At 40.6% G+C, this 24,686-nt stretch overlaps 1 protein-coding gene across 1 annotated transcript; it reads left to right on the forward strand.

The window, feature by feature from the left end:
* The first annotated feature begins 195 nt into the window (after nt 1-195).
* On the forward strand, nt 196-22,626 carry snx33 (sorting nexin 33). The gene is made up of 2 exons (XM_008411186.3): nt 196-2,420; nt 19,927-22,626. The coding sequence occupies exons 1-2, from the start codon at nt 986-988 to the stop codon at nt 20,178-20,180; spliced, it is 1,689 nt and encodes a 562-aa protein (XP_008409408.1). The 5' UTR covers nt 196-985; the 3' UTR covers nt 20,181-22,626.
* Nucleotides 22,627-24,686: the final 2,060 nt, after the last annotated feature.

Genomic DNA, 24,686 nt, shown 5'->3' on the forward strand with positions numbered 1-24,686 from the left:
AATGAAAAACAGAACTCTGAACCCATCTATACATCAAAGATTTATAATAAGAATTTTTCCTTAATTTTCACTATCATTTTATAAGGAATTGATTACATGAAGTTTCCCCCAGATGTGAAAATCTGTGCCCTGTGTTGTACTCCGTTTCTCCTGCGGGGGGCGGTATCGATCCTCCTCCCCCTCCCTACCTACCCAGACCATAAAGGAGCTGCTGAAAACAGGCAAACTTGCCTCCAATTGTCCGAGCCTCACGTCACGGAAAGAGTTTCAGCGCTTTGAGGAACACACTCAAAGGATAACCTTAAAAAAGCGGACCTTGATGAATGTTGATAATCTCTAAAAGCGGAGTGTTTTCTTCCTTCTTCACAACTTTGCGGGGCTTCACTGGAGATGCGCAGGAACCTGTTTACAAGGAAAACGCAGCAAGTTTGTGTCTGAGGGAATGCGGTGCGGGCTGAAAATGCACAAGGATACCATTACTCATCCGTCTGTTTTTGTCCGCGCCGGACCACTTTGTCCTGGAAATATGTTTGTCTCCGAGGGCTTTTAGGATCCTGGGTGAAGCTCAAGAGTGATAAATGAACATCACGTTAAGAAAGCGCAGCTTAGAGGGGATTCTACCGATCGACAGAGCTGTTGGAGGAGGACTCGGATGAAAACAGTTTTGGTTTTAATCATATTGTTTTTATGTTGACGCAGACACATATTGCTTGCATATTGTGGAGTTATAGCTTAAAAGTGAGCTACAACGCAGTAACAGCAGTGTCCTAAATGGGCTGATGATGTTTAATGTGATATAGACTTAAAAACAAAATAGACGTTGTTTGAAACTAGGCTTTAGAAGATTATTTTAACTTAAGTCATACTCTGCAGTATTACAGTAGGCTGTAGTCATATGTTTCCATGCAGTATAAAGTAGACGGTGCCAATCAAGGCATTATGTGCATGTAGAGGTTAAAGGTTTGGGAGCCACTTGTGTTTCAACATGTCAGTAAAAGGTGTTGCCATTTACACTTTTCTAAGTGAAAACAAAGAGGAGATTAGCATCCAGGAGAATGAGGAAGTGGTTATCTTTGACGAGAACTCAGTGGATGGTTGGGTCTTGGGGGAAAACAGCCGAGGGGAGCGGGGTCTTTTCCCTAAATCTTATGTGAACATCATTCGCACTCGCTCCGACTCCAACGTGACTGACTGCTCCATAAGTCCGGCAGGCTCTTTAGGAAATGACTCCCCCCATCTACCATCTACACCAAACACATCCATTAATTCGGGACAGATTTATGACGAAGACTACTACGACGACTGGGATGACTGGGACGACAGATCCACAGTGGTGGATGATGCTGATCACACTAACACTAGCACTACTGGAGCTAATGGACATATCTTTCAGGCCCCACCGTCGAATAATCCCAACGTGCATTACCGGAGCAAATCAGTCTCTGGACAAGACAGCATGGCCAGCGCCAGGAAGGGAAGCATGGTGGGCAGAAACTTGAACAGATTTTCCAGCTTTGTCCGCTCAGGGGTGGAGGCGTTTGTGCTTGGTGATGTCCCCATGATGGCAAAGATTGCAGAGTCGTATACCATTGAGATGAGCTCACTGGGACCTCAATGGAAGGCAAATCCAACGCCATTCATCTGCTCCATTGAAGACCCAACCAAACAGACAAAGTTCAAGGGTATCAAGACCTACATATCGTACCGAGTGACGCCGAGCCACATAGGCCGGCCGGTTTACAGACGATACAAACACTTTGACTGGTTGTATAACCGTTTGTTGCACAAGTTCACTGTGATCTCTGTGCCTCACCTCCCTGAGAAGCAGGCTACTGGACGGTTTGAGGAAGACTTTATTGAGAAGCGTAAGAGGCGACTGATACTGTGGATGAACCACATGACCAGCCACCCGGTCCTCTCGCAGTATGAAGGCTTTGAGCACTTTCTGATGTGTGCTGATGATAAGCAGTGGAAACTGGGTAAGCGGCGGGCAGAGAAGGACGAGATGGTGGGAGCCCATTTCATGCTGACCCTTCAGATCCCCAACGAGCACCAGGACCTTCAGGATGTCGAGGAGAGGGTCGACAACTTCAAGACCTTCGCCAAGAAAATGGATGACAGTGTGATGCAGCTCACGCACGTTGCCTCAGAGCTCGTGCGTAAGCACCTGGGCGGGTTCAGGAAGGAGTTCCAGCGACTTGGGAATGCCTTCCAGTCTATTAGCCAGGCTTTCACACTGGACCCACCCTACAAGTCAGATGCCCTCAACAACGCCATCTCCCACACTGGCCGCACCTATGAAAACATTGGGGAGATGTTTGCAGAGCAACCTAAGTATGACCTCTTCCAGATGTTGGATAAGCTCTCGCTCTATCAAGGCCTGCTCGGCAACTTCCCGGACATCATTCATCTACAGAAAGGTAAAGAGTAGTTTCAACGTCCTGGAGAGTTTTCCAATGTTCTGGAGAAGTGATTACAGCAAGTAATGCGATTACAGTTAACTGACTCTTTCTTCAGCAACCCAAATGTTTTCTGTCCCCAAAGGTTATTTTAGGAACATTATTTTAGGAATCATGTAGTTGGCTTGGTTTTACCAGTCGTTATGCTAATATATCAAACTTTCTGCCCACAATGCTATTATGATACACTAGGACTTAAGGAATTTCTAGCCTTCTAAAACCATTCATTTCATACCTGATTCCCCCAAAACCAATTACGATGTGTGTGAACACCTAATTAAAAATGATGAATAGTCTCAACCTGTTTGATGTGTTCAGTAGAAACCATAATGCTTCAATTAGTTAATTTTAGTGATCAATAGTGCTAATAGCACGTCAAGTTGTATCGGGTCCAGCTGTTTCGGCTTCCCAAGCTGGATTTTCTTTAAAATGTTTTAGATATGCTCTACAAAATAATCTGAGAACAGGTGAGTTTTCCATGAATAATTTGTTGGAGTTGCGTTCCAAAATAGAAATCTGCAAAAAGGTGAATCTGCAAATACTGAACCTCCAATAGCCATGGGGGCGACTGTAATGGTAAAATCAAACAAATCTACAGTCATCAGGTAAAAACTGCACATAAAGAAATGTCTAAAACCAGAGTGCCCATCCAGCAGCGGTTCTGGATGGGCGAGAGGCTCCCTCTCACCTCCTATGCCAGTCCAGATAACTCCCCTTGATGTGACTGGTGTTCTGCAGAACCAGGCACAGCTGTGGCAATACTCACAGCACATAAAACGGAGTTCGGCAGTTTCCGGTGTGCTCCGTATTACTTTCTTCCCTTGCCCAACTTCACTGAGGTCTACGGGAGCTGCTTTGTTGCTGTTATCCTTTCGACAATGAAAGCTACACGGGTGGCTTTAGGATGTTGTGTTGGGCAGCGGCAATAAATGTGAGTCCAAACAGAAGACGGTTTAGGGCAGCACCAGAAAAAATATCAGAGTGCGCTCTGTATGTCTCTTTGTCCTGTTTTCTCAACCTCTTTCTAGTCTCTGCTTGGTCTCTTCACATCTGGGTTACTCTTTTCATCTTCTCTCCTGCTGTCTCCTGCACAGACGTTCACCTCAGAAGTGTCTGACTGGGCACTTGCTCTGCTTTCAGTAACAGAGCACGTACATTTCTAGTAGACCGAGAGCCTTGAACTCCTCCAACAGTGAACTGCAGTACTTTGAACCTCTGCCAGGCCTAATCCCATTGTTAGAGGCAGCTCTCCTTTGAGTACAACCGAAGGTCCTGATCTGAAGGGTTAAGAACAATACATTGTCATAGAATAAAGACCCACTACGGGGTTTTTGTGTGAGAGGCAGATGTGGGGATGGCAGGCTGCAGCCACACAGCCTGCCGTACTTCTCCTGTGTAGAATGATTTAGTTCAGGTTCGATCAGTCTTAAAACGTCAGATTTTCAGCTAAAGATGATACAAATACAATTAAGTTCAACCAAAACAACAGAATTGTAGAATAGCAAAAGCTCCGGAGCAGATCTACCATCCACCCACCTTCTTACGCTTGTGGGGTCACACCAAGGGGTTCTGGTGCCGATCTCCAGCAGACATCGGTCAAGAGGCGGGATACTTCATGGGCGGATTGTCCGTCAAACACAGGGAAACACAAGCTGTGTTTCCATTACGAATGTGCGCAAGTCTTTGTCTATATTCTGCTAATGTTGACAAAACACAATTTTGCAATTGTGTTCCCATCAAATAAGAAATTACATTAAAAATCACACGTGAACAAACTTGTTCAAGCGATGAGATTAAAAAACATGGCAGCAACGGTGGTAAACAGCTACATGAGATGTATTCATAATCCAGCCACGGTGTTAGCGCTCATCATATGTGAGCCTTCAGAGGAGACGTTCAGGCGCTGGAACAAAACAAACTAAATTACAAGCAACTTTTTCATTAAGATACCGGAGCTTGTTTTAAGTAAATACTTCCTGAATGTTGATGAAAAAGTACTTGTTTCACTAGCAAATTATTTAGCTTATAGGATATTTTTCCCCATGTTGTAAGTAAAATAATCTGCCAGTGGAACCAGGAGTTTTTCATCAATATTAAAGAAATTATTGACTTAAAACAAGCTCCTGTATCTTGCTGAAAAGTTACTCGTAGGTTAGTTAGAGTGTATATTTAAATGTAAGATATTTGCACTTGAAACTGGACAGAAATACCTGGTAAAATGTTAGGTCCTGTAGTGCTGCTAAGTAAACACAATGCTGCCACACAAACAATATAAAAGTGGTGCAGACTTCCTCCATGGTAGTGTAACGAAATCAACCTGAAGGGAAGTTCTTCAAATGTTTTTATTATTCAACTCATGATGGCAAATGAAGCACTTCTTCCTTTTCTACTTCAAACCTTAAGCACTCCTAATAGAATGAAATCAATAGCTTCAACTCATTTCAACAGGTGAAGTCTGATGTTGGCAACAACTCACCAGCCTGTTGCATGATAGCTTTTGTTGTTGGGCTCTTGTGTCTTGAGATTTCGTTTCATCCGCACTCACCAGTTATCACCATTGTCTTTATTCCTTCTCTGTTGTCAACGCGGGCATCAGATATATGTAGTTCAGCTGCTGCTCGGACGGCTGTAAAGCAACAACTGCAACCCTTGAAAGCAGCTTCTTTTTTCTTTTTTTTTTCCAGTTTGAGAAGGAACTCACTCTCATGGCATGTGTTTCAACAAGTTAGCCAGACTTTTTTTTTTTTAATACGGTCAAGAGAACTGCCTGGTTACAAAAATAATTAGCAGGCTGATTCTTATTCTGAAGGAAAGGATCTGCTGCTTTCCAGCTGTGTGTTGGATGTTCAGCTCTACAGAATCACACCAGCAGAACAAACTGTGCTTCTATGATCTATGACCGTGTGAGAACGCCCGAGACAGTACGGCGTTGATCTTTTGTGCGGTCGCCCTAGGTGTAATCGGAGCAGTCAGGATAGAGTTTCAGGAACGTTTTGGTGGTTCTATTATGGCACGGTATGGATCCTGCACGTCATGCGTCAGGTTGAGTGAAAGATGACAGTGCGTTCCCTCTTTTCTGACGGCTCACTCGTAAATCCTGACAACGCTAGGGTCCTCGTCTGAATGCACAATGCCTTGCCCACATGTTTCTGCATTCCTGTCAGAGTTGGCCCGGTCCGGGGAATGTTTCCCTCTGACGGTGATTACTGCTGTTTTCACCACAGTTGCCTGTGACGAATTGAAAAAGGAGGCTAAATCAGAGAGTGTTTGTTTTGCAAGGACAGAAAAAAACCCCCAAGGAATGCACTTATTTGTCTGAAAGCGAACCAAACATTTGCAACATGTTGATTACCGATATCAGAGCTCAGAAAACACTGAGCATGTGTGTGCATGTGTGTGAAAACTAAAGAAGCAGTCGCTCTTTTTAAGCTGGTATTGTTTTGCCAAGCTAATTAAGCTAACATTAGCTTGCTATACTAGCTTAAATATCACACAGCAAAAAGGCATAACATTCTGAGTAATATAAACTTAAAAACTACAACTGAAGTGGATGCTTTTTAAAAAATATTTTAACCATATGAATGAAAATCCAAATAACAATTGATGGCAATGTCATAAATATAATAATCAATATGCTATATTTTTTTTAGCAGCAGAAGAAGTACAGCTTATTGTTTTTCTGTTAATCCAAAGCCTTTTTTTGTAGTATTTTTACTTAAGGTTATCATTACTGTGGGAATCCGATGATGGCCCATAACTTTAGCTTATTTCCTGTAACTTGACTATCAACTCGATGTGTAGCAGCTAACAAAACGAGAGTACGTGGTGTTCCCTGGGCAAGACGGGACGTGATTTTAACTTTTATTTTGGAAAAAACAACGAATTTCAGTTTCAATTCTGCTTTGTTTTCACACAAAGGGAAAAATGTCTCTCAAAGAGGCTGTGATCAGTTTGTAGTAATCCGACTCAGGTTTTGATCAGTCCTAGTATTTTAGATCTCAAACAAGAGATCACCTGATGCATTCCAGATGATCGTCCAACCAGTTCGGTCTCTAAAAATTTGTGAAATTCAGGTGGAAGCAGGTCTAGGCAACATAGACTTAGAACTTTATCTTGATATTTTGTGGTGATAATGATAAAAATAATTCGGATAATTTATTACTTTTTTTTTAAAGGATTTTTAGTATTCATATTACCACAAACACAAACATTGTTTTAGCAGAAAGTTTCCATTTTAAATTGGCTTCTTCAGGACGCCACATTGAAGAAGTGTGATTTATGTCAGTGAACAAATTTTTAAATTTACTGATATTTGTTGAATAAAAAGTGGAGAAAATTGTAAAAACAACATTTCCAGTAATGTCTATTTTGCTTTTTGAACATTAAAGCAGATTTATCAAGATAAATCAAAATTCTTATCACAATAAGAAATTTCCACGATAAACAATAAACGATAAACGGTATGATAAATGCCCACCACTTACGGTGAAGTATATCAGTGGGGTCTAAAATTACCAAACAAGCACCAATACTGCTATATATATATATATATATATATATATATATATATATATATATATATGAAGTTCACAAACTGCTTTGAAGAATCTACATGTAGTGTAGGATACTCCAAAATCAAGAGATTATGCTTAAAACTAATTTATGTTTAAAAATGTTGCTGGAAAAAATACATTTAGAAAGGTAAATCTGAAAACGTGTCTGGAAAAAGACACTTTTTCTGATACTGCAACAAAAAAATAAGCTTATGTACAAAGATTTGATCAACCTGAAACAAAACGGGGGATCAATGAGGAACGAAATTGAAACATGTAGATGGGAAATGTAGGTAGAAATTGGAGTGTGTCAGGTTCTAATCCTGAATAATGTAATTCCTATTTAATTCCATACAGCTATCTAAAATACAGACATTGCCCTGTGGTTTAAAAAGAAAAGCAACTGGGGTGTTGTGGTGGCACATGGGTAAGCACAACCCACACGAGGAGGCATTAGTCCACGATGTCACAGGTTCATTTCTCGGCCTGCTGACCTTTGTTGCATGTCTTCCCTCTCTCTCTTTTACTACTTTGCTGTCTTAGCATTTCCAAATAAAGGTCTTCACAGCCAAAAAATTCTTTAAATAATAAGAAAAGAAGCAGCTTATAAGTCCCACGATAGAAACGGAAAGACCTCATCTCCCTTGCCGTGGTTCCTGCAGGCAAGGAGTCATTGTTTGCCTCCAAGTGACCCGTGTGCAGCCTTTGAAGCGGCGGCTCTTGCGAGTTATCGAGTGCAATCATTGGGGTCAGACTGGCTGTCTGTTTGCACACTGGACATGTGACCTGCTATCCGGGGCAGTGAAAGCAGAAGCTCTTTATCAGACGTCTGAATTCTTCCTGCTGCGACAAGCAGAAAAACGGACAAATTTAGCCATTCTGTTGGGAAACAGTTTTATTTAACGAGGTTGACGCAGTTTGGCTGCTGTGGATGCAAAAAGATTGAAAGAAAACGATAAAGAAACCTTGTTTGGTTCTGTTTTTATTTGCAGCTCTGCAGGGAAAGTCTGGCAAGGCGTTAAGCCGATGCATAATTAAAGACAGCAGCTTTGAGTGCCAGGTTGCAGATGCTGTTACCACAGCGATGTGCCTTGTGATGGTCTGTTAATGTACATGTCGCCTCTGCAACTGTACATGCAGAATGTGCAGACCCTGCCATAAATTGTCATCAGTTTGTGTGATACCAGCAAAGAGATTAAAGCCGCAGTTTTTCACTTTTATAACAAATATTTCTTTACATATTTGTTGAAACTGTCACTATGTTGTGACAGTTTGGTATGAGACGGATAATCTGTGAAAAAAAATTTACCTCAGTTCTTCCAGTGCTAACCAGAAACAATCAATCACATCCTTGAGGCGGGTCTTAGTGCTGTCAATCATGTTTGTGTACTTTCTGCTACGCTACAGCTTCTCCATCATCAGCATTTGTAGACGCTAAGGCTGGTTAGCATAGCCACCGATAATGGTTTTAGTGGAACTGTGAGTTGTTTGTCCATTAGCATGTTTACCAGCGCGTACAGGAGCTTGATTGATAGCACTAAGACCCTCCTTCTTACTCTCATTGGTTGTTTTCTGGTTTTTTGAAGACCTAGTAATTGCTGGAGCAGCTTGATTTGTTTTTCACAGATTGTGTCTCATGTTAGACTGTCACAAAATAGTGACAGTTTTAACAAATATGTAAAAAAAAAACATTTTTTAGTAAAGGTTACATACTGCAACTTTAATGACAGTGGAGTGATGCTGTCAGCCCAGCAGTCTGACGCCGCTGCTGGGTGGACTGACCTGAACACTTCCTCTACGGAGCGGGCCTTCTACCTACTTGTATAGTAAAAGCTGACTGAAATGCACATGGTCAAACAGGTTTGTCAACAGAACGGAGCGCTGTTGGCTTCATTTGTTGTTCATGCTTTGATCAGAGTGTGGCTGCATCGTATGTTTGTGCGGTGTGCTCAGAGTGTTCAGACTCTACTTTGTGTGCCTCCCGCCCCCGACTGATTTGCTAACAGTGGAAAATGTTAGATGTAACACAAAGTGTCTGTTTAATAACCATGCTTTTTGCATCCTCTTTAAATCCATAGTGAATAGCGACTTTTACTCGAAAGCAGACTTTGGTGAACCCAAATCTGCTTTTGTTTAGTTTATGAAACGTGGAAAATGCTTTTGAGTACAAAGTAAGCATTTTCAAAAAAAAAAAAAAAGTGACCCAAATTCTTTTTCCGAGAATGCTCTTATTCTTCCTATCTTTTCTTCTTATTATTGTTTTTTTTCTCCATCAAACTCAAAAGATTTTTTTAATCTGGATGTTGTCTTTTAATAAGGCAAATTTGCCTGAAAAGTTTTAACTCTACATTGGTTTATACACTCATTTCCTTCAAAAAACATCTACCTCATTACATCTTGGTTTATTGATGGGCAGCTAAGAAAAAAGCACTTTATATAGTTTGTTTTTAAAATATGTATTTCTTCTTTCACCTTTGAGTATTTTAAAAATATCCAATTTCAACCAACATGAAAAAATGTCTTGAAATCACTGCTGTACACCGCAAAAATACTAAGTATTTCTGTCTAGTTTCTAGTGCAAAACTCTTAGTACACTTGAAATAATACAAAACTGACATAAAATTAACTTTTCATCAAGACGTAGGAGCCTGTTTTTAGTCAATAATTCCCTAACATTGATGAAAAAGTAACAGTTCCACTGGAAAGTATTTGTCACTTAGCAACTTTAGCTGCATTTCCATTACAAATGTGTGCAAAACTTTGTCGATATTCCACTAATATCGAAAAAAATAAATAAAAAATTGCGATTTTCCATTAAATAAGAAGCAAAATTAAAATAACACGTTTGTTCTCACAACTAATTAACAAACATGTCTAAATGGTAGCTTAACATATTCTGCCGGTTTCTTGATAAGATGGAGTTTTGAATGCTTTAGAAAATAAGGCAATTACTTGATTCATAGCACATATCCTTCATAGACACTGATCAGGATTTTGATCACTAGTTTGTACAAAGATTTTTTTGTCCACTTCTTGTCACCATGTGGTAGCCTGAAGAAGTATTTCTGTGATCAATCAAAATCATTTTTGCAAGAGGTAACGTCACGCCACGTGTGTAAGACGAGAGCGGGCAGTCACACAGGGCGAGGTTCGAGACAAACTGAATGCAGACATGTCACCATAAACAGCCTTCAGCGTCCTTTATAAGTGATGAACATCATTACCAGGGTTAGCATGGTGAGAATTGCGCGCAGCTGTTCCTGGACAGCAAATAGACCATCACTTTAAATGGGAGATTTCCAACCGACTGCCAACATTTTCAAAGCTTACACTGGGCAACTTTGATGTAACATATATCAGCTTCCTGAAGCTTCTCTTGTGCTTCTTCACCTTTAATCTCCTTTAATTGACGGCAGTAGCTAAATGTGTCGTCATCACTCAGTACTAACTTCCTCAGCGAAGAGGGTTGTTTTAAAGATATTTAGCTTCCGATCAGATCAGATGACCATCAATCAAATGCTAAGTCGGCGGTTTTACTGGTCACCGGCTGAGAGTTTTACAAAACACACAACAAAGTGCGCCAAAGAGCTTGAGGTTGATGACGCTGTTTTAAGTTTCGATGCATTTAAGGCCTTGAGGAGAAAAAAAAAATCTGTCATTTAAATCATCCTTTACAATAATTATGTAATCTTCCAACAGAGTTTAGACTTCAGGTTTAACAAAACCCCAGAAACAAACAAAAATCAACCCCCTGATTACTTGCTAGCTAAAGCCGTCGTCATAGAAACACCATCATATTGGTTGCGGTCACCATCGGGCAGGACATTGAGTCATTTTTTTCTGTTAAGATGGATAGACGGAAAGATATTTCTCCGATTGACCAAAGATAATTTATCACAGGAACATTTGCAACTCCATTAATTATCTCTTGCGGCCGTTGCAGCACTACATAACTTTAGAGACAGGAACATCTGCTCTGTAACAAAAGAGTTGATGTAATGGCAGACAACGTTTCCCTCGGAGGCGATTTGAGGACATCTGAAACGGTGTAGAAATGAGCTAGAGTATTGATAGTTCTTTTGTTTGATGTGAGATGGCATCAAACAATTGATTTTTTTTTTTTGGGATATATTTGAGTCTGGACCAAGTTTGAAAAGCAGACTGAAAATAAAACAAGCCAAAAAAAAAAAAATCCCCAGGAGCAGCTTGGAAATCCAAAATGTGCTTGAGCAACTTTTGATCTCCCTGCGAAACGAATCCCTTTGGCAGGGAGGAAACGTCGGGATAAACACAAGGGTTGTTAGCGACAATGAATTACAACGGATTTGTACTGTGAAGCATATCTGAGCGAATCCCTCCTGGTAAATATCACGACGGCTCTGATGTCTGGCACGTGGGGACGGATTGATCCTGTAGTGTGTGTAAATTCAAAGTATATGAAGAAAAAAAAAAAAACCCTGTAACATCTGTTGAACATCTCTGCTCATGGCTTTAATTTGGAAGTTAGAGATATGAGCTCCGCCACTTTTTTGGGTGCTCGTCGTATATCTCTGAAGCTCCGGCCACGGTCGACAACATTGAGGAGGTAAAGTCACTCAAAGTCCACAAGAATGTGGCAAGTCATACTCAATACTTCTGGTCACGTGAAAGCGGCTCTGCTTTCCGTCACAACCGGAAGGCGTTTGTTTTTGTCCGTACTGTTTCACTGTTTGTAGCAGAAATAGCTCTGAAACTGCAGCTGTGCTTTATATGTTTATGTCCTCAGCAGCTAAATGATACAACTTTTAGCTTAGTCAGCAGATTTTTGTGTTTCCTCCCTCGGCGCCCCCCAAAGGCTTTTAAGGCCTGCTTCATACTCTGGCAGAGATTGCCGAGTCCTTTTGACCCCAAAGCGCATTCTTGAAGCCTCTTTTTTTTTTTCCCCTCTTCTTTTCCCCTTAAGCTTTCCTCTTTCGCTTAATCTCTTTCGCATATGATGATCCATGTACTTCTTGGCTTTTTTTCTCTTCTCTATTACCTGCTGATCTCCTTTCCTCTCACGAAATGTTTCAAAGTTCAAGTTACTGACTAAGGCGATATCTTGTAACAACCTACGTTTATTTATGATGTACTGTTATCTGTATCTTAACAGAGGTCGTTATTTTTTCTCATAAAAGGAAAAAAAGCAACCTGTAAATCAGATAGATCAGTCAAAAGCTGCTGAATAAACTTTGCTTGCTTAGGCACGTTTTGTACTGGCAGCTTTTCATACTGAATAAGTTCAGTGAACTTTATTCAGGCGTACTCTGGGTGGATTCACACCAGCTCTGTTTGGTGCAATTTAATCAAACTCCAGTTCCTTTGCCTAGAACGTTTGGTTTGTTTGGGGAGGTTTGACTGTGTAATCAAAGTCTTAAAAAAGCTGGTCCACCTACGTGCCTCGGTCTCGGTCTGCTTTTAGACCGGAAACTGCTCCAAAAGCGGGAAGCGGATCACAGCGCAGGGCCTTTTGGGTAAATGTAACCAAAACAAACGTGCAAGTCTAGTGCTTAAGAAATGGTTTGGGGTCTTTTACCAATGACAAAAGAGAAATCCTATAATTGCTCAAATCTGACGACACTCCATTTATGTTCTTTGTGTCTTTGGAGGTTTTCGTATCGTTTCCTTTGGCGGTTCTTGGTGTGGCGCCACTGCAGTCAAACAGGTTTTTCAATTAATTTGGGCCGTTTGACACGGTGCAATGAGAAGCAAATCGTAGCAGCTGAAAGTGTAACAAATGTTGCAAGTTTGGTCCCCAATCGAACCGAGTCAGATGTGAAAACACCTCCAGTCATCACTGCGTACATTTTAACCAACCACAATTTGAACTTTTACTTGTCACGTCTTGCTTATACTGGTTTGGATGTTGGTTTGACCGATGGCTGTAGGCAAGAGGAATCTCCAGTAGAAGTAATCTGGATTACAGCGAATCTGAAGAAGTCTCTGATTGAAGATGTTATATAATCTCCAGAGATGGCTAAGCCTGTGTGAAATGAAGCCTACGTTCCCCGATTGGCCCCTGGTTTGGGTTTCATCTGCTGTGGCCTATCCGCTTCAAGTTTTGACGATGCATTGTGTTTTCTGAGACTGATGTTGTTGCTTGTGAAGATCTCACAGGTTCCACAGTGGCTGAAACGACTAGACCAGTCCATTGGGCACTAACCACCTTCCCACGTCCAAAGTTAGCTAAACCAAATCTCCTTCCCATTCTGGTGCTCAGTTTGAGCTTCAGAATATTGTCTTCAACAAATGCATGGAGTTGCTGCCATGCAAATTACCTGACTTGCCATTTTTCTTTTTACTGCCAATTGAACCAGTGTACCCAATAAAGTGGCCTGCTAAATTTAGCCTCCTGGGTTACCAAGTGGAACGCCTACCTGCTAATTAAAGACATAGACGGTACCATTACACAAAGCTGTGGCCTGACACAGTTCTTTGTGTGCCCCGGTACTTAGACATACACGTAATGTTGCAAACGGTGAAAGCGTTTAACAAATGGCTTATTTTGAAGCAACTTATCGGAGTTCGTGTGAACGATGGGAATGTTTGGAGTGTGGCGGACACAAACCTCAGACTAACAGCCGAGAAGAAAACACATTCTTCTCAGTGAAAAGCTGCACCACGCTGGAGGATGCAAAACAAAGCTAACTAACTTTTTAAACAAACACCCTTTTTGAAAAGACTTGCTTTCCCAGCCTGAAAAGATGCTGGGAGATGCTAAGATGCTCTCCAGGATGTTTCTTAGCTACCTGTGGAATCTCCCACATATATGGGAGGTATCTGCATCTCCTCCATTAGTTTCATCCTTCCTTTGGACAAGCAAACACAATCAGGACTTTTATCTGTCGATCTGCAGCACAGTTTCCAAGATCTTGCTGGGACATTAGTCCTTTAATCCTGTTTTTCAGGTGACGGAAGGCTGATTTTGTAATCGTTTTTATGTGACTCTGAAGGTTCAGTTCTGATTTCGCGCCTGATCACTAGCTTCCAGCTGTAAAAGTTGAAGCTGTGTGCTACCTCTTGACCGTTCCTCTTTAAGTTCAAAAAAGTTGCAACATTTTTATGAATATAATTTCTCAACTGCAGTTAAAAAAAAATCTTCACGTCTTCAAGTTATTTCACTCATAAACCTTTATTAAAAACTGTGTTTAAACTCTTTAAGGAATACATCCAATGCCAAGATGCCCAGACCAGAGTTAGCGTAAGCTAGCTAGAAGCCTGTTCCAATAGTTACCTTGTCAACAGTGCAGGTTGTGGTCATGTTTGCTCATAATTAGCTGTTATTTAGACATGTATGATAACATTTCCTCTTTCTTTATAGAACAAATTTGCATTTCAAATATTTCCCCTTATACATAGCTAATAACAGGGGATTACAGAGAATACATTTTGCATAATTTTTTTCACAATTTCATGCCAATTTGAACAAAAAGGAAAATGGAAGGGAAAGGGAAATTCTTCATCACATTCAACATGCAACAAAACTTTGATTTTATTTTTGTTTTAGCACATATGTTAATACATTGTTGATCACTTCTGAACAATAACACACATGAGTTGCATTATGGGCAGGTGAATGCTCCAAGGCCTCAAAGTTTATTATAAAACCAGCACTTTAGTATCAGGAAATAGAGTTATGATTTCCAAAACCTATCAAGAACAGCCTTATGTGTACATTTCAGAGGTATATAATGTCAATAATACTGAATTAGCTATTGTCCGTGATTGTTATTATTATTAAGTTATGTGTCATGACTTTAAGTCCCCAGTCAGCGGTGACGTACAGATCAGTCACCACTGACTACTACGCACGTTTCAGATGTTTCCCAGAATGAACACAACACCTGGTTCAGTTTGATGGGTAAATAACAGGCTTCTTTCTGCAAGCTGCTGAGGGAATCCATTGTTTTGAATCGTGAGCGGGGAAACGCATCCAGAGCCTGCGGATTGGCGTGCGATCCCAGCCGGAGAAAACCCCACGATCTCTAAAAGCAGACCCTTTCGTTCTGAAATGAATATGCGCCTCTCTGTTTTGTCTCGCTTTATTTGCCTTACTTGCGAAGCAACAAAGAACAACATGTTATCAGTTCCCAGCAGTGCTCGACGCGGACGTCAGCCTTCGCTCTGACAGACACAGACGCACTCAGAGCTCTTTACTTTTACTGGTCAGGAGTGTTTTTTGTGGCAGCAAGCCTCATTTGTACTCCCTTTCAAATGTTTACTTGTGTGTCCAATGAGAATAACAGTCACTAATCTTATTCAGTCACGTTAGGCCTTTCGATGTTTGAAGTGTAAGAGGCCTATTCCCAGATTGGTTTATTTTATATACGCTTATGAGTCACTCTGGTTGCGCAAAATCCAAATGGCTTTTTTCCCCCTCGCCCCCTCAAATGGTCTACGATTTTGTTGTTGTTTTTCTTTTTTGTAACTTGCATATTAACGTTGTAGAAAATATTCTGTATTTAAAGTCTGTTTCAGTCAACTGGTTCATGCACCACTAAATATTATCTTAAGAGCTGAACATGCCATGTCGTCATTCTTCGGGTATTTGTCCCCTCAGCTTCTGGGAACTAAAATTGTTGAGCAATTTCAAAATGGAATTTGAAAATGGTAACAGCATGGCGATTATCCACCAGAGCTGTAGCTTTGTTTTTCGCCAACTTTAATTTCTCAAAGTCCTTATTGAGCTCAATTTAATCTACTGAGAACATTTGATTTTTTTTTTAAGAAAACCTAAAGGTTTCTACTTTATGCGCTGATTCATGTTGGTCTGCCACATAAAAGCTTCATAAAACACACTGATGTCGTCATGTGACGGAGCGTGAAAAAGGCATGTTTGTTTAAGGCATATAAATACTTTCGCAAGGTGCTGCATGTACAGCTTACTCTTGGCTAGTGAGGAGCTATTTGAACTTTTATTGAAAGTGGATGTCAGCTAGTTTAGCTAGTTTCTAGATCTGTAAGGAATCTGCTGTCTGAGGAGAAAAATAAAAACTCAATTGGAAATCAGCCACTGGGGGAATCGACGGGGAAAAAGCTGTCGGCACTAACGCTGAAGTACAAGTGGACCCCAATCTCAGTCTGGGTTGTAAACAAATAACAGGAATTTAAAGGGTACGTTTCATTGCCGGATTTTGTTTTTGTCACAAAAGGATAAAAAGACACATGGATTTACGCAGCGCTTCCTGTAGCTGCTCTGCTGTGACCTCTGGCCCAGAGAGGACTGTGGGAATCTTGGAAGTCGGTCAGCCATGGGACTGTGATCCTATGTAATCCCAACTATTTTCCTCCCCTCTGCCCCTCTAACATACTGGAACGTCTTTCTTAGTTATCCAAGATTTTTAAATTTTTTTTTCTGCTCAGGTCGCATCATTAGCTGTAAGATAAAGCTCCTAAGTGTCTAGGTTTGATCAGTATTGTCAGGTTCGCAACAGACGTTTTTACTGCTAGCTTTAATAGCAAGACCCCTGATGACATCTCAAAGCGTTAAATCATTGATCATTAGCAATGAGCAATGATCATTGCTAATGATGCAAGACAGAACATGAGAAATCTGTCTGATACAAGACAGATTTTCTTTGAGATGGTCTTAGAACATGAAGGGTTAGTGCTTGTTGATGATCTGCCAAGGGACACACAGACTGTAGAATCAGTTACTCGGCCCGATCCGCCCAGAGCCAGGACACGAGTCATACTGACAATCGGATCGATTGACTTAGTTTTCCGTGACTTGGAGAATGGATCACACAATTTCAAGAAGAGCTTTTCTTCTTTAAATGTTTATGTCTGCAATCCATGTGAATTACAATTAATCACATCCACTTCTGCAGTCACCAAATGTCACCTACAAACTATTCTGGTCCAGGGCGTCGCGTGGCGCAGCTTTTAGAGCGGTGTAAAGGCTACAAACCTTAACGCAGTCGTCCTCGGTTCCTCTGCTGCTTTTCTCTCCCTTTTTCTTGTCAGATTACAATCAAATAAAGGCCACTAGTGCCAAAAAATTCTTAAAATAAAAAAAATATATTTTCTCTTCAATCACTGTAAGCAAAACAGACCACAGCAGATCTGCTCTTGTTGTGTGTCATCAACAGGACAATGAGGAAGATGTCCCTGGAAAACATTGATCCTTAATTAATTGGGAACATATTTGCTAGTTAATTTGATTTGTTAGCTAATAAATTAAGAATTGTTTGCTAATTTGCTAGCTAACTTTGTTTAGCTAGTTTGCTAGCTAAAACTTAGTTAATTAGGAATATATTTGTGTATTTTCTGATTATATGTTCTCCATAGCGTGGTTAGTGGTTAACGTTTAGATGTGTCTCTGCTTCAACATACCTGAGTCAGGTAATGATCTAAATAGCAGGACTCTGGAGAACTTCACGGCATACTTAAGAGGTAATTCAGGCATCTGATTCAGGTGTGCTGGACCAGGAACAAGTTGCAGGTTGCAGGACTCCGGCCCACGAGGCCCGGATTTGAAGACTCCAGATGTTAGACCTTTCAGGTTGTGGTCGCTAGGTCCAGATTGAAACCAGATTAGCCAGAATTTACTTTCCATTCTCATCAGCTCTGGAGCAAACTCCCTGAAAACCTTTTTGCTCCTTTAAATCAGGACTAAAAATATTGCTTTGGATCAGAGAATCCCACTCGTGATTTCCTAATCTTTTCCCTAAGGTAGAAATTGAACAGAGTTCGGGCACAATTTGTTTTATTTTTATTTTGTGTAAAGCACTTTGGGTTACCTTGTCGTATTAAATAAGGCTGTAAAACTATGTAAATTGTATCAGTGTGTACTGATAAAACCTGCCAAAGCCCCTTTGCTTCAGTTCTGTTCTTTTTGTGTCATCTTGTCTCTCCATCCCGTCTTCCACCGGTGGATTGCTAATATCTTGGCAGCACACACCCATAAATCTTTCACACGTTGAACTGTGCAGCAGCTTGTCTGGTTGGGCAAGATAAACAAATCTAGCTACTTTTCACTCCCCTTGATTGTGGAGTAGTTATTAATTGGATAATAAAAAGCTGATAACTTTTTCCAGGAAAAAAAAAATTGTTTGTTTTGCTTGTTGAAGTCAAAGATTGTGAGATTTTAACTCAAGATTTGCTGAAAGGACGCCAACATTTTACCATCAAGCAGAAACTATCTTCCTCAGACGACATTTAGCTTCAGGGGGAGACGACATCAGGCCATCTTTCTCACATCTTTCTCTCTTTTTTTTTCTTTCCAGTCAGGAGTGCTTTTCCTTTATGTTCCCCAGACGTGCTCTCTGCTAAAACTCATTCTCGTCTCCTGTGAAAGGCAGATCACACGAATGTAGGTCAGCGCCACAGACTGCAGTCCACACACGCACGCACGCATGCACACACACACACACACGCACACATCTCCTCCTCCTCTACTGGAATGGGCTGCGAGTGCTGTTCATGCTTTCCCACACTTGTGCCAGGCATTCCAAACAAAATGTAGCGTTGCATGACTTCACAGATTCGGCTTACGGATGCGAGAGCAACTGGATCGTTGTAAGACGGGGACCTCCCCCCCCGTTTATCCAGACCAGACCGTCTCTGCTACCTCTGTAGAGCCCGATTGAGCGAATCTAAATTCGAAAGTGTGTTTCCAAATCAGATTATGCGCAACTAGGACAGACTCGCTAATCTGTAAAGCGTCGTGGCGACGTGCCACTGGGCTGCCGTGTTCTGCTCAAGGAAAGTGACTTCATGGCAGCGTGGGCGGATGTGGTTTGAACTTGTCCTCATTCCACTGAAACAAGATGTTTGGTATGCAGTAAAACGGGACGAGACGGTGTGCTTGATGTTCTACCTTGATGTGGAGGGTTACAGTGTTTGTCTGCATCCATACAACTGCAGCACTTGCTCTACCACTGAGCCGTGTCGCCCCGCGTAGGCGTTTCTTATTGATTCATAAATGTTCAGCTGCAGCACAAAGTCAGCCTGGTAAAAGCCAGCCCGTTGTTCTACGCTTCGCTTCGTCCAGAGCAGGGGCGTCAAACTTGTTTTCATCTTGGGCCAAATGAAATATCAATAAGAAGCTGTTTGTTTCAGCATTCAAAAAGTGTTTCTCAAAATTAAATGATGTGAACACCTTTTTACGCCGATCAGTCCAGACAGGATTTCATGATTGTTTTTGTGTTTTTTGTTTTTTTTGCAATCAAAATCACAGATTTTGTGGTGCTAGTTTAGAAATGTTTGTGAGGAATTTTTACGTTTTTTGTGCTAATGTGTGATGTTAAATGTGACTTTTTATCAACATCAAGTAAGGCTGCGGCAGCAATCAAACAAATTGACCAATTGACCAATTTTTGAGAAATGTGGCCATTTTCTTTTGGCCAATTTTGAGAAAAATTTGCAGTAAAGTCGGAAAATGTTTTTAATTTTGCATGAATTTTCCAGATTTGTGAAAAACTGGAGGGACTTATTGATATAATTTGGAGTCTAGAGGGCCACATTAAAAGCTAAAGCAGGTCAGACATGGCCCCCAGGCCCCTGAAAACTGATTTACTACACTGGTAAACTTTAGGGGCGACTTGTCTTGCTTGCAAACTTGTCTTGGAAGCAAGACAAGTTGAACATCGTGGCAACTTGATGGGTTGAACATCGTCAGGGGAATTCCTCAACCTTGAGTTGTTCAACTTGTTTACATGACAACAGCAGGACGATAGAAAATAGCAAATACTTTGCTGGATCTTGTTAGCCTTTGTAGCTGAAGCCACAGTTCACACCTGTTTAAATGGACATTTTTTTAAAAATCCTTAGAAAGATATCGTCATAATAAAATTTTGTGAAGTGAAATTATCTCAATTCTACTGAACTGACTTGAAAAAGCTCCGCTTGCTAACGTGAAAATGTAATGTTGTGTTTCCCGTGTCTCGATGCAGGCGCCTTCGCCAAGGTGAAGGAGAGCCAGCGGATGAGCGACGAGGGGAAGATGAACCAGGACGAAGCGGACGGGATCAGGAAACGCTGCCGGACTGTGGGCTTTGCCCTCCAAGCAGAAATGAGCCACTTCCATCAGCAGCGAGAGGTGGACTTCAAAGACATGATGCAAGCCTACCTCAGGGAGCAGATAGCCTTTTACCAGCGTGTTGTCCAGCAACTGGAGCGTACCCTGCGCATGTACGACGGCCTTTGAACACTCCAGACTCACTCCACATGCCAAAACTTCAAGAAGCAAAAAATGAATTTTGACTCTTTTTTTAAATATATATATATATATCAGGGTGCTTGGTGTAGACAGGAAAGAAGATCCAGTAGTTACTGAAGCGATGCACAAAGCCAGTCATTAATTCACAAAGAAACGTTTTGAAAAAGACTTACTGTATCTTTTATATCTAAAGGACACTTCAAATAGGCAAAGTCAGTATATTTTATATAATTTAAGTTGTTTATGACAATGAAAATTAAAATTACAGGTTAGACATCATACACATTCAATGTAGGGATACATAAATGAAGCCATAAAGTGGGTCCTGTGCTTTCTTCTTCTTCTTTTTCTTCTTCTCTTAAAGGGATCCATGAATAGTTGTATCAATAAACTTTTACCGTGTTTCCCCGATAGTAAGACACCCCCGATTGTAAGACGTATTTGGAGTTTCAGGGGGGTCGGCTAATATAAGTTCGGGGAAACACGGAGGTATTGCCGCCTCCCTCTCATCTAGCTGCGCGCCGCCTCCTGCCCACATCCGCACCGTCCCCCTCTCCATACGTCACCGCGCCGTCCCCTGCACTTCCTTTTATAAAACTGTTTTGTGGTGAATACAATACTGTTCAGGTTGTTAATAAATGTTAATTTTATGGTTAAAACAAAAAATTCGACAATTTCTTTCCAACATAAGACATACCCCGAAAATAAGACATAGTCGGGCTTTTGGGGATAAAAAGAAAGTAAGACACTGTCTTACTTTCGGGGAAACACGGTATGTCACAGGGAAAAACAATACAGAAAAAATTTGTAGAGTATATATATATATTTTTCTTTTTTACATCTGCTTAGTTCTTACAAATTTAAATAAAATATTGCCTCACGGACGTTGCCATATTGTTTACACCGCAATGCGTTCTGGGTAGATGACGTATGCTTGGTCCTACACCACTAGCTCCGAACAGTAATTTTTGCGCTACAAATAACGTTGGATTCTGCTTCAGCTTGAACTGAAGCGCGATTAAATAGAAGACAACGGAGAAATGATAAGAGGAAATGAAGATGAGGAGGAAAAGGAGAGAGTCGGCCAAAAAGCTGTTGTTGGCTCTGATTTTGCATTAGCTCCAGCTAGTAGCGTTAGCTCCTCCTCCTCTGCCAGGTATACCTAGGGTTGCCACCCGTCCCTTAAAATACGGAACCGTCCCGTATTTGGCTGTTAAATGTAGCGTCCCGATACGGATGAACCGTAGTGAACCAATACGGGACGTGATTTGTTCCGTATTCTACAAATGTGTATGTGTAATAACAATAAAGAAGCACTCCCTGAGTACTTTATATATTAGGTTGCCCCAGTCATTGTTTCACTCATGATGTTGGTGTTGTGATATTGTGCCCAACTGCTTTATGGGTAATATAGACCAACCGACACGCTGCCGCCGCAGCACCCCCCGCCCCTCGGTTTTAAACATATAGGGACTGTTCCCTTGGTAACCCTAGTCGAAATAATCCCCTGCTTATAAGACTAGGATGACGCGCATTACTGGGCGTCCCTTATTTTGATGTCTGAAAGGTGGCAACCCTAGGTATACCGCATGTTAAAAATGGCGACCTCCATATGTGGAAAATATAATAAAGATGTAAACAATTTGTCAAAGTAATTATGAGTTTCTATATGTTACAAACAACAACTTTTAGGTTAATAAAAAAATTACAACATATTTTTTTAGCTAACATGCTCCAAGCTAGTCGTGGATCCCTTTAAACAAATCATGGTGACTTCTTCTGGGGTCAGTTCAGGCTGTATCTTACATAAAATGATTCTAAACCAAAAAGATGAAAAAAAAAAAATCAAACTTAACAGCGTTTTTTTTTTTTTTACATCGGCCGGTTAAATTATCTAGATTTTTATGTTTTTTCTGCTCAGTAATGAGGAATGTTACTTTAACTTTGCTGAGAGCACATCCTGCTCAGGTCTTGGCTGCTTTAACTTTCATGTCAGCTGTTGCAAAACGCCTCGGTGCGCATTGGGACTACTACAGTCGATTTTTTCTTTCAGTTTGTGCCTTTAGGGAAACTTTGCATTTTTTTTTTTTTTTTTTTATATTTTGTAAGTTGACCATTTTTTTCTTGTGTACCGCAGGGGGGAATTGTTGGTATGAGCTTAGTGTGTTGGGACAAGTTTGCACATGTCTTTTTCATGGTCATAGTCGTGGGTTTGTTTTACGTCGTGTGGCTGAAGTCTTAAGATGAGTCAAAAGCTGTGCTTAACTCCCTGCTACATAGCGGAGAAAAACAAATGTATAACTTTATATGTAGCAGCAATTTGAAATTACGTCATGGAAACAGTGTAGAGAGCGAACGGGACACACTGTCGTATGTGCTGGATGAAAGGAATGGTAGCGCTCTCATGTCTGTACAATAAAGAGATATTACTATAGTTTGTGTGTTTTTTTATATTAAACTTCCTTGATATCATGTTTTTACACATCTGGAAGACCTGCAGAGCTTTTGCTCTATTACAAAGAATTATTCTCTAAACTTCTTCAAGCGCCTCATTTACTGACATATTTATTCAGCTGCAATATTTGGTGCCGTACAAGTGTGGTTCCACGGTTCAAGCTGCAATATAAGTGTTTTATGGCTTATTTAACACATTGAAATGAACTAGTTCATGTTTGCAGTTAATTGTGTGAAATCCAAAAACACTAAGACGAAAGTAGAAACGATATCATTTCTGTTTTCTTTTGATTCATTGGGCTTAGCAGCTCAGTTCTGGGAAAACTTCCCACAACGTTTATGTAGGAATGTGTATTTTATTAATGTTTCAACAGAAATTACTTGGGAGCATTTCTGAGGTCAGACAATGATGTTGGACATCATTCAGTCACTTCTCTTAGCGTGCCAGTCAAGGACTTCCACACCTCCAATTCATGATCGGCCTTCCTTTGTTCACTGACACGCCGTCATCTTGGAACGGGAATGGGGCCAAAGTTGGGGGTATGAAATGATCCAAAATGTCTTGGTACGCCGAAGCAATGAGAGTTCCTTTTACTGGAACTAACTCTTGAAAGACAATCGTAAATGTAGAGGACACTGGTCTAGACTCAAGTGCTGGATTTTATATACCTGTGGCCATGAATCTGAACATCTGATGGGTGACCCAGTACTTTTAGAAGTGTATATAATCATCTCAAACCAGTATGATGCAGCCACATAGGCAGATTCAAATTAAAGACATTAGAATTAGATGTTCCTACTTAGAATACAACACATTTAAACTGATTTTAAAATAGCTAAACTCGTCTTTTGCCGAACATTATTATTATTATATGACAAGAAGAATCTCCTGTCTTCTGTGTCCTTATTGAATTTTAGATTAGACATCTTCTTTCAGCCCAAACAGCTGCAGGGATGGTTGGTTTTGAATTTAAAGAAAGAGTTAGAACATATTTACATGCAGCGTCTGCTCCAAATGAGTTCAGTTTCCAACTTCCAACCGCAAAACTTGTCAGCTTTAGATGGAGGGTGTTTGTGATAACTGTAATAAAATCATCACCAAGTGATATTATTAACTTTAGGTTTTTAGTGGTGCAGTTGAAGCAAACGCTTAAATATAGCAATATGCTGCCTCCTGGTTTAATTATGGTCGGGTATTTTGACCTCTGTTCTTGGCACAGATGGCAAAGCACATTTTAATTGCTTGGTTTCCTGGTACCAACCAAACATTTATGCATAGTCTATAAATTTTAAAAGAGATTGAGGCCTGGGGCCATCCCAGAGTTTTTTTTTGCCAGAACTCCCTAGTTATGTTCAACCTTCAATTGTCCGAGTCAAACTTTAGATGAAAGAAAATGTGCTAGAAAATGTTCGAAAACCACCAATGGTTCAGCCGATTGTAAACTGGAACAGGCTAGAAAACCAGTATCGCTGTCCACGGTCACTTAGCCAGTAAGCATCAACATGGACTTACAGCGTATTGACCATCCGCTCCAACATTCACACCTTTGAACTGAACTTTGAGCATTGAGAAACATGGAATAAAGTTTTGGTCAAATAAGACAAGGGGTTGAGCTACTGAGGTAATTGGGGACCAAAATTGTAAAATTGGTTATATTTTCAGCTTCACTTTCACACAGCACAACCCAAACCCTCTGAATATGTCTTGAGCGCAACTTCCTTCTTCACAAAATGTAAAAAAAAAAAAGAAAAAAGAATGGAGAGCTTCAGGTTTTAGAGGTCTCTTTTGTCTTTGTACGATGGTGTACAAGGGCCACAGTACATAGAAAAAAGTTGTCAATTTCTGCCAAATAGAAGCTCAGGCATTTTCTAGAAAAAAACAAAAACAAACTTGGGCATCTCAATGTCTTTTTTTTCTAGAACATTTCAGTGATTCTCCAAAATAAAAACTTTTTCTGGCAAATTTTTGACTTTCCAAACTCAGAAATGTTCTTTCTTCTTCTTTATATTATATATATATATATAATTATTATTATTATT

This window comes from Poecilia reticulata, chromosome 6 (assembly GCF_904066995.2).
Source record: "Poecilia reticulata chromosome 6, P_reticulata-male-v2, whole genome shotgun sequence".
Classification (NCBI taxonomy): Eukaryota; Metazoa; Chordata; class Actinopteri; order Cyprinodontiformes; family Poeciliidae; genus Poecilia; species Poecilia reticulata.